Here is a 14,274-nt window from a genome sequence, read left to right as displayed (position 1 = left end):
GAGACTTATCGAGCGTGTCGGGGTTCTGGAACTCGCGGGGAAAGGAGTACTTTGGTAGACCGAGCAAGGGATGAACAGTAAGGAACGAACGAGGGTCCACATTCGCATATTCATTAAAGCCAGCGAGAACTGCGATGCGACGCGAACCGGATATGGTGGGACCAACTCTTTGGACGTGGCGAATAAGATAATCGATCCCCGCTAGACGCGACGCGAAAAAACCTAAATATTCGAGAGATCGTCGTATAATAAATTTCGTTAAATGTACATTAATTTCTTCATCATCAATTCAATTTGATATATTTTTGAAAAACATTACATTTTAAAAACGACACAACTGCAAATGTCAAATCAAATCCGGCATAATATCAGAAAATCGCGACAGCCAACTTGTGAGAAAGCAAGTGTTGCAATGTGAGCCGATAAATCATTCATTGAACATGCATCCCACGTCATGTGGAAAAACCGCACGGCAGTTAAGCCGTCGGTTTTCGTTCCGCCGCCACGCCGCTGCCGTCGCCGTCGTTGACCACCGTAAATTTGATCATTGACCGAATTAATAACCGACGAAAGGGACAAAGCGGAACCCTTCGTGCGGGCTGGCGCGACGAGACAAGGAGGAGAGAGAGAGAGAAAGAGAGAGAGAGAGAGAGAGAGAGAGAGAAAGAAAGAGCGGGTTTTGCAAAGAAAATAAAAAATAAAGAAAAAAAAGGAGAAGGCGAGCACGGGGATCTCCAACTGCGAGTAACTCTATACCCGTTGTGCGCGAACGAGCGATCAACCGAGTGGAAATCGAGGAGAAGGGTAGGCTCGCTTCTCGTGCTCGTCTTCTATGTATCGCGTTGCTCCTTACACAGAAGAAGAAGAAGAAGAAAAGTAAAGAGGAAGAGAGGGACGAGAAGGAACGATAGAAAAAAAGGGGTACGAAAAGCAAGGTAGAATACTCGCGGCTTAATCCCGCGATGGTAGAGCAAGAAATCGGGTTAGGGAAGGAAAGAGGAAGGGAGGAGAAAGAGAGAGAGAGAGAGAGAGAGTTGATAGTGCCGAGAGAAGGACGAGAGAGCGTAACCGCCACCATGTAACCAACGATGGTACATACAAGCGAGCCGCCACCACGCTCTTAAGAAAGTGGTTTGTATATTACGTCGTTACGTTGCGGTCGCAGGCAAATCGCCGCTAAAACGTTCAAGCCACAAGATCGGGCTCTCTCCGAGGTCTTCTCGACTCTTTCTATCTCTCTCTTTCTTTCTTCTTACACTCAACATTCTTAGTTCTTCTTCACCTTCCGTTCGACTTCTTCCTATGTACCCGATTACCACCTCAGCAGTGAATGCTAAAAATGCGTGTTCCGAGAAAGATCATGTTAGCACGTAACAGTGGTAATTAAATTGTAAATTCTATCAGCTTGTTTGATGTAGAACTGACGAGTGAGTGGGATTGAAAAAGTTAGAATTAAAACCGAAAGTTAGAAGTTTTCTATTCATAAGTGTCAATCGTTAAATCCGTTTCTCTTTAAATTTCAGTTTCAGCATCATCGCGATTAGGAAGTCCGCGAGCCTCAGCGATCAGAGCGAGTCGAAAAAGAGCGCTGAGCAGTTCACCGTACTCGGACAGATTTGACATCGACAGCATGATTCGATTTAGCCCCAATAGCTTGGCGTCCATCGTGAATGGTTCGCGAAGTAGTAGCGCGAGCGGAAGCTACGGACATCTCTCCGCTGGTAAGTAAATCCGTCTATAATTATATTTCAATTGATATCAGACATCTTAACTATTTCGTAAAAACTATTATCATAAAAAAGAATTAACTTCTATTATTATTCAAACATGCATTAGATATTGAGATATCTTGAGTCATTGCGAATTATAACAATATAATTTTTGGTGATGGGATTAAAGACATTGTCAATGTTACCGTAACGAGTGCATGCTCTTTTAAAAAGCGATCAAAGGCGATAGACGGCGAGGTATTACAGTACCATAAAGCCATTATATAGACGGGAACCTTCTTACTCGCGAGTTAAGAACGCTCGGTAATTTGCGATTAAATGAAGTAATTAATGAATTAAAATTCAGGCGGCGTGGCACGCCAGTCGTTTGTCGGCGTTGCATCGTTGAATACCCGCAGGATGTTCCTGCCCGTTAAATTTACCTTCGATGTACACGTCATTGTGAAATACACATCATCTGCAACGTTCTATTTCCGTCATTCTTTCCTATTTCCCTTTTAATTTTCAGCATTTCTAACTTACACGTGTATCATAGCTAACATAAATTAAATTGTCAGAATTCATTGTCAGAATTCGTTGACAGTATTTCAATCATTTATGATATTTATTTTCTTAATTCAATTGAAGCTATATTGATCATAATATAAAATCATAATAATAAATATAAGTAAAGTGAAACTTCATAACATTACAGTTGTACGAATTACGAAATTATTCGAGTAACCATGTATGCACAATATAATAGTACAGTTTCTACCTACGCGCAGTTTACTTTATGGTTTCGTAACAGAGGTTTACGATTGAAATGCAAGCTTAGTCTACGTGCCGGAAGTCCGGCGTGTCGTGCTTAGACTGTCAAAAGAACGGACATGCGGTTCGATTTCGTTGTTATTCTTGTATCGCAACCATATTCGAGCGATTCGTGTAAAGCATTAAACACTCGATGCTCATCAATTACTAAACATTCGTAAAATGCCCAGAAATATGCTTCAAAATATTATATGCCCACATCATGTAACGTTTACAGATTTTTTATTATTTTTGATTATTTCGGAATATGTATTGCTGCTGTACAGTTATTCTTGGCACATTCTTGGCGCAATGAATCGTGAAATATCGTACAACGAAAACCTATGAGAAAGAAATATTCCCTATTAAAGAAATTCACACAATTTTTGCAATATACAAATTAATAATTAATTGATCTGCATTGTGCATTTCGCAGCAATGAGTCCGTCATTAGGCATGCATCCCGCTAGCATGGCGCCGCACATACAGCAGTTACAAGCCCACCTTTTGAGAAGTGCGGCCGCGGCGGTGCTTTTACCTCACACGCATCCCTTGCAACCACCCGCACCACCGCCGCCACCGCCGCATCCACATTCTCACTCTCATGCTCACGGACTGTCCCCCCATTCGCAATTGTATCCCGGCGTGCCACCACATTCCACATCGTCGGCGACACTTAGCCCGCACGGAGCCGGAGTACCCCCGAAGAGTGAGGTAAGTGGAAAAAAGGGGAAAAAAAGCGATAAAAACTGAAAACACCATACACCGATAGTTTGTAAGGTTCAAAATTTGACATTCTCTGGCGTGAATAATGAATAACATTTTATATATATATTAGTAATTCCGTCATTTTAATGGCACGCGATTTAATCAACGTCAGATGCAGCGAACGTATTGTATGTACATACGTTAATTCCGGGCAAGGGGTGAGCGCAATACGCTCGCAATAGCGAACCGAGAGTGCTATTCGATTGTTATTGCGAGTCGAGAGTACGACGATATACGCTCGCCGCTCGGTGGGCAGTCATCGATATTCATTGAATAAATAATCGTGTACTCTCTCTCGTATACCCCTCCTCCGTCAGATGGCCACCTCGACCTTTCTTAACCACGTCCCGTTGGCTTCGTCTAACGATGGGCGACAATGGAACAACGATGACAGAAGAGGAGAGAGGGACAGCGAGAAAAAGAGAGACGGAGAAAAAGATTGGGTTACTCTCGCGAGAGGGTCCTCGGGTTACAAGCAATCTCGCGCACATTATTTCGTCCCCCGATTCCATCCCCTTCTACCCACTTAACGCACCTTTATTTTCCCTCCCGCCGATCCTTCCTTTATTCTGACCGTAGCTTCCTCGTCTTTGTCGTTTCCTTCTACCGCCATCGTCGTGGCGGACCCGCGAGCTGATTTATTTCCATCCGTGCGCACTCGCTAACGTAGGCGCAACGATTTCATTTTCTGCCCCGCGTCCATACGTTGTAAAGTTTGCACGCCGGTGTGATTTGCATCGGTTTGCATTTTGTTTTCCGTCATCGTGTACTATGTCGCACGTCACGCAACGATACGATACGAACAAGACTCTTGTAATCCATGTTTACGTGATTTTTTTTACGCTAGCTAGATAATTGTGTCATAATAAGATTAAACGGGTTTTTATATTTAGTCTCAGTCTTGCCTGTCGATATTAAATATATTCGCGTTTCACTAATAAGAAATTTTTTACATGTTAAAATACAAGCAAAGAAACTAAATTATCATCACGAAATATTAAAATTGCTACATAAAAAGTTATTAAAATACAAACAGCTCTCATATATTATCAATTTTTTATATTCGAAAATATATCATTAAGAATACCTATCATATTATTTTTATCTCTGCTAGCAATTTTTTTGGTAAAATTGATTAAACAAAAAAAAACTAAATTTTTGCTTAATTAATTATTACGCGTGTAGTAAGAAATAAATAAAATATTTCTCTAAAAATGCTTACATAACATGGCAATAATTAAGAATATGACATTTCTATTCCACTTGTTATTAATTTGCTTTTTGTGTTGCTTATAACCAATCTGTAAATTCTTATCATGTATCAATCTGTACTATAGCGTAATGCGAAAGTAGAAAAACTTGCATACGCACATACCCTTCAATAAAATATTTGAAATGATTTGTCTATCGGAGAAAGTAAAACTAAAAGAAGGAAAGAGTAACATGACGGTTTGCAATAATCGATCGAAATTCTGCACTTTATATAATAAGCGTAATAATTGCATGCGTCACGCAATACAATATAATTTCATGATAACTTCGTGATATAATTGCTATATAATTAATGTACGATTGAAATATAAACCTAATTGCGAAATTTCAAATTGTCTATTTGGAAATGCCATTACAACCACATTTATATATATGATCCCAAGCTTTCCTGACCCAAACACCTGAATAATAGAATAATAGAATAATAGAAATATTAAATTATATTTAACAACTTCGTTTCTTTCTTTTCCTCGTACAGAGTGTAGAGTCATGCAGGAAAGCATCGGAATCATCGACTCGCTCGGTGACGGCCGAGGCCGACACTTCCTCAAGACGAGCCGCCACCAAAGTCAAGAGGGAACCGGCGACAACGACCACCAATGCAACCACTACTACCGCTCCACCGACTCACCCTCAAGGCCTCAGTCCGAGCGAGGATCTCAGAGATGAACCTGGTGACTTCATCGAAACGAATTGTCACTGGAGAGACTGCGGTCTCGAATTTCCTACACAGGTAATGTATCGAACGTACGATGATCTCCTTCATTTTTTTCATCAATCGACAAACCCTAAAAATGACATGACAATTAGAACTTCTGTACAAATCATCTTCACAATTTCGAGCAGAATGTTAATGGTAATAATTAATTTTATACGTTGCATTGAGATATGCCTTAAAATTGCTTTTAAAAAGGAGGGGGAAAGAGTTAAAGATATAGCAATATCATACTATCTCTACGTATCTCGGCAAAAGACTTGGCTTTATCCATTAATCTGACATGCATCTTCTCTCTAAACTAGGATGATCTCGTAAAACATATCAACAACGATCACATACATGCCAACAAGAAGAGCTTTGTTTGCGGTTGGGAGGAATGCTCGAGGGAGGAAAAACCCTTCAAGGCTCAATACATGCTGGTCGTGCACATGAGAAGGCATACGGGTGAAAAACCACACAAGTGTACCGTAAGTAAAGTACTTACTTGTTTCTCTCGACCGAAAATTTTTTGTATTAATTAATTGCACACCAACGCAGGCAAATGCTGGCGCGAAAGAAAGATTTTAAGAAATCTCGTAAATATTGCTATTCAGCGCATACGTTTTACTTCACTTTTCACTGTCAGTCATTAAAAATGTTTAAATAAAAACAACAATCGATTGTAGAACTTGGGAGACATTAATTACAGTATATCTATATATTATGTAAAATTATTCTTATAAAATTAATTTTTTGACGATCTTATTTCCCTTACCGAAAAATAGCCACAGACTATAAAAAAATTAAATTTGCGTGAGGCATAATTATTTCCGTCATCCGTGTTTCTTATTTTAACGATTTAAATAACAAGCACAAATAAAATATTTGTTTTTCCTCAATAACTGAAGAAAATCAAGACACATCGGCTTCAGATATAAATATCATGCAGAATTTCATAAAAAGTTATGTTTCATTTGTGTAGCATATACAATATATTCTGTATGTACAGGTAATATGCAAAAATGAATAAAAATTATATTAATACACACAAATTCTATAGCTAAGAAGCAATTTTATATCAACAATAAATTTGTATTGTACATTTTGCATATTAAACTGTAGAAATAATATTGAAAATAAGTTTATCATGTAACTAGATGTTTAGCCTTACATCTTTCTTATACAATTTTAAATGATTAAAAAGGAACTTTTTTAAGTAATTTCCTATACTATACAAAATTTCCAGGAAAAAAACGTTATGAAAAGAAAAATGTTTCTTTATTTCTATTTAAATTGACTTTACAGTTTGCGAGATTTCGAGATGTAATTTTAAAGAGTATCTTTCATCCCTTTAAATTTTGAATAAAATTCTATATGTATTTTGAAAAACTTGGAAGATAAAAAGAAAAGAGGAACGTTTTGGAAATGGAATGAGAAAAGGTAATATCTTTCATCTCTACACAAATGAATTCTTTACAAATTTTCGAGAAGACTCACCGCTGTGTTCACCTCGGCCAATCCATCGTGACAATTTTTCTCGAAGTCTCCGCTCCGCAGATAACTCATGACAATCGTATGTGTACGTGTGCGTGAGGAAATCGATGTGTTTTTACTTTTTTCTTTTTGCGATGCGCCTATACTCCGACGTTTCCGATGTTCCATCAGATCCGTGTGCTTGCAAGGCGTGTTCTTCCGACAGGGACAGCGACAATCGCGAGCACTGAAAATCACGCGAGCGAGCAGATTAATTAAGGATGAACGTCGTGGCGAGCGTCCGTTTATGCATTCATCACCCCCAACTTGTTGTTACGCACGACGCGTTCCCGATCGGCGCGCGGCGGTGTGAAATTCCGAGAAACTAACGACGCACCCGTAGACAAGAGAGACAAGCGAGATTATCTCGATTAAAACCCGTCGCGGTGGTTTTTCTCCTCGGGGTCCCTTCGCGTTCACCAGATATTGCAAAATATCTGAAATACTCACGAAATATCCGAAATACTTACGTGTAGGCGAGGTTAATGTTGCAGACGCGCGAGACGACACTTGTTGCCAGTCACGCCTCGATGCCAATACCAATCGTGAAGGTCGAGGCTGTTGATCGTGGTTGTCCGAGTCGATTCGTACAGCACGAGACGTTCGATGTCGTTAAACTCGATGTTCTCGGCAGTCATTCATACGTGGACTTCACCACGAAATGGGTAAACAGCTCCGAAAATTTCGTGAAGCAATCGTGTTGTGAGATCACATACCTATCGTACGTCGACGCGAGTACGCGAAGCGCGAAATGACCAGTACTTTCAAATTGTACGATCACGTGACCACTCAATCGCGCATTCGTGGCGACGACATGAGAAATGCGTTCGGTAACGCATCACGATGCGACGTCATGAAAAATAAACATTGTTGCTGGATTAATTATGACAAGAGATTGCATTCAGCAGAAAAACAGCTTGGTAACTGTTGTAAAATTTTTTAACATGATTAGTTCTTGTCCTTAGTTCCTATCGGATCTAAATACATAAACCAATCATATAAAAGAATTTTACAACAGTTGCAAAGTTGCCTTTTCTGCTGAACGCGGCCATTGAATCACATGGATTTGTCTCATCAATAAATTATGTTAAGAAAAACGTATTATTGCAATCATTAATTCGGTTGCGAATTAACGAAATGAAAGTAGTCGAGGACGAATACTTCTTAATGCAGCATATATTTGGCGCGTTTAGAAGACGGAACTGATTAGTGAGCGTTCAGATTCTTACCTATGATTGGTTTCTAAATCTAACGAAGAAGGCAAGAACCAATCATATTAGAGAATCACTAAGTGCTCACTGATCCGCTCTGTCTGCTGAACGCGTCATTGGCCGCATTCAGCAGACACAACTGTTGAGTGAACAATCAGTGATTCTTTAATATGATTGGTTAGATCTAAAGGTATTAACCAATCATATTAAAGAATTACTGAGCGCTCACTCACAACAGTTGTGTCTGCTGAACGCAGCCATTGTTTTCTTTCTTTTCTTTTTCATTTGTTTCGATATCTAGATTGGTTGTCAAATAGCGTTCAAGAATCATATTTACTCAAGAAAGTTGTGTTTAATTTCAATAGCGTTTTCGACCGGCCTGAGTTAATCGCTCCGGGAGCGATTAATGACGTCATAAGGCCAATCACAGTCATTCTTCTGAAGAAGGGAATAACTGTGATTGGTCAGTTCTAGAGGAAAAGAACCTGAGACGGGTTAACCCAGCACCGGTCAAAAACGCCATAAGAAATTAAAATGTTCTTATTTCTGTCTCCGTTTTTCAAATAATTAAAAATATTTCTGATTTTGAACGGTGTCCAGATTTAAAACTAACAATAAGTCCCAGTTCCACGACTTAGTTTAATGAAAGTTTAATTTAGACGAATTTTTTTATATAAAACTGAAGTTAAAATGTTTAAAATTGTTAAAGATTTCAGTTTTAACACTCTCGCTCTTCAAATTTTGCGTTCATCAGATATCATTTTTTCCGATCATCTAAAATATTTGAAAATTAAAAGTTTTATAAAAGCAAATGTTCAAATTACTTTATCTAAATGTATTTTTCAAGTCAAAACCAATTAGCTTCTTCGAAAAAGGAATTAAAAATTAATAAATAAGTAAATGGCTGTTACAGTAAATGACGATTATACTATTGAATAAATAGTAAATTATATTACTGAAACTGCATACTGTGTGTGTGTGTGTGTGTGTGTGTGTGTGTGTGTGTGTGTGTGTGTGTGTGTGTGTGTGTGTGTGTGTGTGTGTGTGTGTGTGTGTGTGTGTGTGTGTGTGTGTGTGTGTGTGCGGGCTATTATTTGTAAAAACAATATATTTTAAATCCTCTAATATTAGTAAACTAAATTTTTTATCTTGAATATAGTTCGAAGGTTGCTTCAAAGCCTACTCACGATTGGAGAATCTCAAGACTCACCTCAGATCTCATACCGGAGAGAAACCGTATACCTGCGAATATCCAGGCTGCAGCAAAGCTTTCAGCAACGCGAGCGATAGAGCGAAACATCAAAATAGAACGCACTCCAGCGAGGTATATCTCTTTTTTTTAACTATAAATGTTAAAAGGATAAAAATTAGAAAGAAATTTATAAAGATAAGGGTGATTTAGAATGACCCAAGTGTCCTCTTGCAATGACATATTCCCGAGTTAATTCTGAGACGATTTCCTCTTTACGAAAATTTTATCCAAAGCTTACCTTTTGAATTATTAAATAAAATAGTTACCGAATCACGGGAAACATACAGCTAGGAGATAAACAAAAGCAGCGCGATTTACCATCCAACACGGATTACAATGGATTACAAATTGGATGTCTTCATATTAATTGCTTGACGAATAAATAATTTTACCGGAAATGAACAACACTTTACATGTAACAGATCCATAAATATTATCGATAAGTCATAATTTCTTTCTTGTCACACAATACACATCGAATTTATTCATGCACTTGATCAAGTAATTTATAAATCTATCGGTTTATTACTATTAATGACTACCGTCTGCAGCTTATTTTTATTAAAAAAACAATTCAGATTACAGTAATTACAGATTACGCAATTACAGTAATCAGTCAGAAAATTATTGTCTTTTACAAAATGTATCACGTATCAATGCTTTTGCATATTTACATACACTCACACACAAACAAATCTACATTCCATTGCCGATTAATTAATACTCTGCATTATCGTGATATCAGATTGATACCATGATTTATTGACTGCAATTATCGACAGATTTATGTACTTAATGCTCTTCAAAAAAACATAACCTTGACTCATTTTGTTGACATTGAGTTTCCGCGTCGGATTACGTGCGTTGTATAAACGCGTTTTCTTCGAATAATTTTCGGTTGCTGAATAATTAGTAGGTAGTAATAATTAATAGTAACGAACAGATAGATTTGTTCGTGTGTGAATGTGTTATGTATATAAATCTGCAAATGCATTGATACGTGATACATTTTGTAAAAGACAATTTTCTGATTGATTACTGTAATTGCGTAATCTGTAATTACTGTAATCTGAATTGTTTTTTTTACTAAAAATAAGCTACAGAATGATTACTCGGGAGTCATTAATAATAATAAACCGATAGATTTATCAATCACTCGATTAAGGGTCGGTTGTTCCAACTTTGGTAAACTTATTTACCAGGTAAGCATGTGTCTATCTTTATTTTTTTCTTAAATAAAGACAAACATATATTTATTTGATAGATAAGTTTACCAAGAAGTATTCAGATTACTGTAATTACAGATTACACAATTACAGTAATCAATCAGAAAATTGTCTTTTACAAAATGTATCACGTAAATATCAATGCCTTTGCAGATTTATACACACAACACATTCACACACAAACGGTTATAACTCAGGAATAACTCTTTACAACCTGGGTCATTCTGAATTACCCTGTATAACTGTTAAGTAATTAAAAAATTAAGAAAGATACAAGTAAGTGTAAATAATATTAATTTCGCTGACTAGTATTTATTTTTTATTTTGATCTACCAGAAAATTTAATCATTTGAATTTAGTCGTTAATGATCATGCATTTTTAGACTGTCTGAAAATTCTATATTTGTTTAAACATTCCGTTCTTTTCTCGTCTAGAAACCATACATTTGCAAAGCTCCTGGCTGTACAAAACGGTATACAGATCCATCGTCATTGAGGAAGCATGTCAAGACTGTCCATGGTGCCGAATTTTATGCAAACAAAAAGCATAAGGGTGGCGGTGGTGGCGATGGCGGTGGTAGTGATGAGGCTGGTGCAGGAGGTAACAGTCCCAGCAGGAGTGAGGATCTGCCTCCAAAGACACCTAGCCTCTCAAGTCCTAGCGTCAAATCTGAGAGTGAAGCGAACAGTCCACCTGGCATCATGCAGCAACAGGGTAGTCCACTGGTAGGTGGATGTAATGACGAGGTCGCAGGGATGGGTCCTCTCACCGGCGATGGAATTGCCCTTGCTGAAGAACCATGGAACGAGGAGCCCGATGATTTGGACATCGCCGATCTTCCTGTAGCACTACGTGCCATGGTTAGTTTTTTGAAAATTATTTGAGAAACATACATGTAATTGTTGTAATTTGCTAGATAGAACAAAAAGTGTTCTAATACAGAGTAAGTTTTAAGACATTTTCTTGAGGCTTAAATTTCTCCTGATGTTATTCAATCTTGATATTATTTCGATTACAGGTTGGTGGTATGGAATCGCAGCAGCAATTGCAGATGCCAGTACCCACACCAAGGAATCGTCTGAAAGGAAGACTAAACGCCAAAGGCATGCCGAATATACCGAGCATAGGAAACATGCGTGGGCTTCGCGGTGTCGCACTTCAAGGTAATATCGGCGACCTCAATAAAAGAATCACCGATCTGAAGATGGAGGGCGGTGGCAGCCAAACGCGGCAAACAAGTCTATCTGATCTTCAATTGAGGCTTCAATCATTCGGTGAACCGCGAAGGGACAGCAACAGTACTGTCAGCACTTACTACGGCAGCATGAGATCGACAGATTTTAGTAGCAGAAGAAGCAGTCAGGCGAGCGTCGCTAGAATGGGCCCAGGTCCAGAAAGCTTCTATGATCCAATCAGTCCCGGTACGTCTAGACGAAGCAGCCAGATGAGCACGACTTCTAGCAGGATCGACCAAGCTCATCTACAGGGGCCTTACTCAACGAATAACCTCGTCGTTCAAACGCAAAATATGTCTCTTCAGGTGTGTTTTATGCACAAGGTTTGCATAAATCCGACAAACGACGGTTTTAAATGATTATATTTCTTTATAGAACATTCAGACGATGCAAAATGATTGGAATAGTTCAAGTGGTCATTGTACTCAACCGTCGAACGATCGACGAATGTCTGAACCTATTCGCAGTAATCCAGTCCAAAGAACTTCTCCTCCGATCCCACCCAGGCCAAGATCGGCACAGCTACCCGAGCTTCAACCTGAGCTCCATCCTAATCAGGAAGTAATTTTGGACGAGGTGGGTGAAGGCGAAATGGTGGAGAATAAATTGGTTATTCCTGATGAAATGATGCAATATTTGAATCAGGTAATCATGCTTGTATTCTTTACTGCCTTGAATCCGTAAGAGCATTCAGATTCCTTACTGAACTAGTAATAGTTTAGATAAATTATATACATATATCTTGTGCACACAATAAAAACATAATGATTTTATCTGAATTATTACTTTATTATATTTGCAAGTTTATAAAAACTTTTCTCAAATCAAAAATTTTATTTTTAGTTGTCCATTAAAATTGTGTTTTTAAAAAAGTGTTTTTTGAAAAATACTTGTTATTTGAGTTTTCAATTTTGTAATATCATTATTTTTATAAGGAGAATTAAAGACTAAGTTTTTTCATTTCTTTTACTGATTTTTTTTAACATTGAAATTGATATTGTCACTACAGGTTCAAGCGGGCGGAAATCAAGTTGGCTATCGTGGCAGTCCTTTACCGATTTGCCAATCACCGATATGCACAAATCCTTTGCACTACCAGCGACAGGTGCAACCTACGTGTAATTATAATCAACCACATCAGCCACACCAACAGACCTGCTACTCCTCTCAGCAAATCGGACAACAATCCTGTCCGAATTATCAGAATCCCTCGTCTATGCCTTATAGTCAATGTCCAAATTCACGTGCGATTCAATCTTCATCGCAGCAGTATTGCCCGCCGCCAAATTATGGATCTCAAGTCACTGGTGGACAAGTAACAAGCCCAGCCGCGGGTCAAGTTATGTCACCGAGTTCCCATTATAACTCGACTCATTTGAGCGATCAGCCACTGACATCCCCCGCGGCTGGCGCACTAGCACCACAGCACGCACCACAAAATCTGCCCCAGAATTCTGCTCAACTCACCAGAAATTGTTCTCAGAGTCATGCACATCAGGGTTATTATCCAACTTATGGCTGCGCAAGTCAAATAAACTCAAATTGCAACGGTACCGGTGGTCAAGCTAGTTCTCATTCTAATCAGACTTGTACACCGTCCAATCACACTGTACAAATGCGACTAACAAACAACTGTCAGCAATTGTCACCGCATTGCAATCAACAAACTGCGCCATCCATGCCTAATCAACCTACTATTGCTCATCCGAGTGCTCAGTGCAATCAGTCCTCTGGTCAGTGCACTAGACCTATGGTAACATCTAACGGTCAGATTCCCAACGTACACTCTGCTCAACAGTCTTCGGTGATGAATCAGTGCGGTCCGATATCACCTCTCTGTTCTCCACTAAATCACGTAAATCAAAACAAACCGACAAATACGCTTGCGACAAATCTTCAAAGCTGTCAACAACAAACTCAACAATCAGCCACAACGCCTTGTCTACAAGTCAACAACTGTATTCATCCCAGTGGTGCACATCGTCAAGTTAACGATGGTGGAGACAGTGCAAAGAGAACATCACCACAACTTTGTAATGCTCAGCAGACTAACTGCAGAATGCAGCAGCAGCAACAAACCTGCGCCCATAATTGTCAAACGCGCACGAATCCTCCTGCTCAATACAACTGCAATTGTGCATGGACTTATGGAAATCAATGTTATCACGATCAACACAATGGATCGCTACCGGAGATACAATGCAGAGATATTAGCCAGTCCCAACAAGGTTCACCGATAAAGCCACCTCAAGGTATGAGACAAGATTCCTACCGTAGAACATTGGAATACGTTCAACAATGTAGAAACTGGTCCGTTAACGCTCAAACCCATGAAACCAACGTCTCCAGCTCAACGCATCCGATGTCGTTGCCCCAACCTTTACCAGCCAGCGCCAATATGGTTGTTAATGACATGACATCTTCTCTTAGCTCTTTACTAGAAGAAAACAGATATTTACAAATGATTCAATGACGTATGTCTAATTAATAATAAAAGAATCCTCAATTTAATTCTATTATCGATCGATAAAGCAGTTGCTCTTAAACAATTTTTTATTTG

At 38.8% G+C, this 14,274-nt stretch overlaps 1 protein-coding gene and 1 long non-coding RNA gene across 3 annotated transcripts in view; one reads left to right on the top strand and one right to left on the bottom strand.

Annotated features, from left to right (window-relative positions):
• The window catches only part of LOC105840272 (transcriptional activator cubitus interruptus), a 79,404-nt gene extending 65,130 nt beyond the window's left edge, over nucleotides 1-14,274 (top strand). The window contains exons 4-12 of the mRNA XM_012687162.3: nucleotides 1,524-1,721; nucleotides 2,956-3,233; nucleotides 5,038-5,292; nucleotides 5,580-5,744; nucleotides 9,160-9,324; nucleotides 10,914-11,339; nucleotides 11,498-12,019; nucleotides 12,090-12,359; nucleotides 12,724-14,274. Coding sequence (XP_012542616.1) covers nucleotides 1,524-1,721; nucleotides 2,956-3,233; nucleotides 5,038-5,292; nucleotides 5,580-5,744; nucleotides 9,160-9,324; nucleotides 10,914-11,339; nucleotides 11,498-12,019; nucleotides 12,090-12,359; nucleotides 12,724-14,187 — 3,743 coding nt within the window. The 3' untranslated portion in view covers nucleotides 14,188-14,274. The remainder of the gene's footprint in view (nucleotides 1-1,523; nucleotides 1,722-2,955; nucleotides 3,234-5,037; nucleotides 5,293-5,579; nucleotides 5,745-9,159; nucleotides 9,325-10,913; nucleotides 11,340-11,497; nucleotides 12,020-12,089; nucleotides 12,360-12,723) is intronic.
• On the bottom strand, nucleotides 2,232-9,002 carry LOC118647133. Of its 2 annotated transcripts, XR_004964447.1 has the most exons (5): nucleotides 7,260-9,002; nucleotides 6,754-6,976; nucleotides 5,191-5,347; nucleotides 3,823-4,134; nucleotides 2,232-2,861 (listed from the first exon to the last, which is right to left on the bottom strand). It is a non-coding gene; the product is annotated as an uncharacterized LOC118647133 (long non-coding RNA). The 2 variants fall into 2 exon arrangements; XR_004964448.1 differs by lacking the exons at nucleotides 2,232-2,861; nucleotides 3,823-4,134 and having other exon boundaries at nucleotides 5,267-5,347; nucleotides 5,762-6,976.

The sequence above is a fragment of the Monomorium pharaonis genome, chromosome 8 (assembly GCF_013373865.1).
Source record: "Monomorium pharaonis isolate MP-MQ-018 chromosome 8, ASM1337386v2, whole genome shotgun sequence".
Taxonomy (NCBI): domain Eukaryota; kingdom Metazoa; phylum Arthropoda; class Insecta; order Hymenoptera; family Formicidae; genus Monomorium; species Monomorium pharaonis.
Note: the sequence above shows the minus strand (reverse complement) of the source record. Positions and strands in the feature narration are given on the sequence as shown.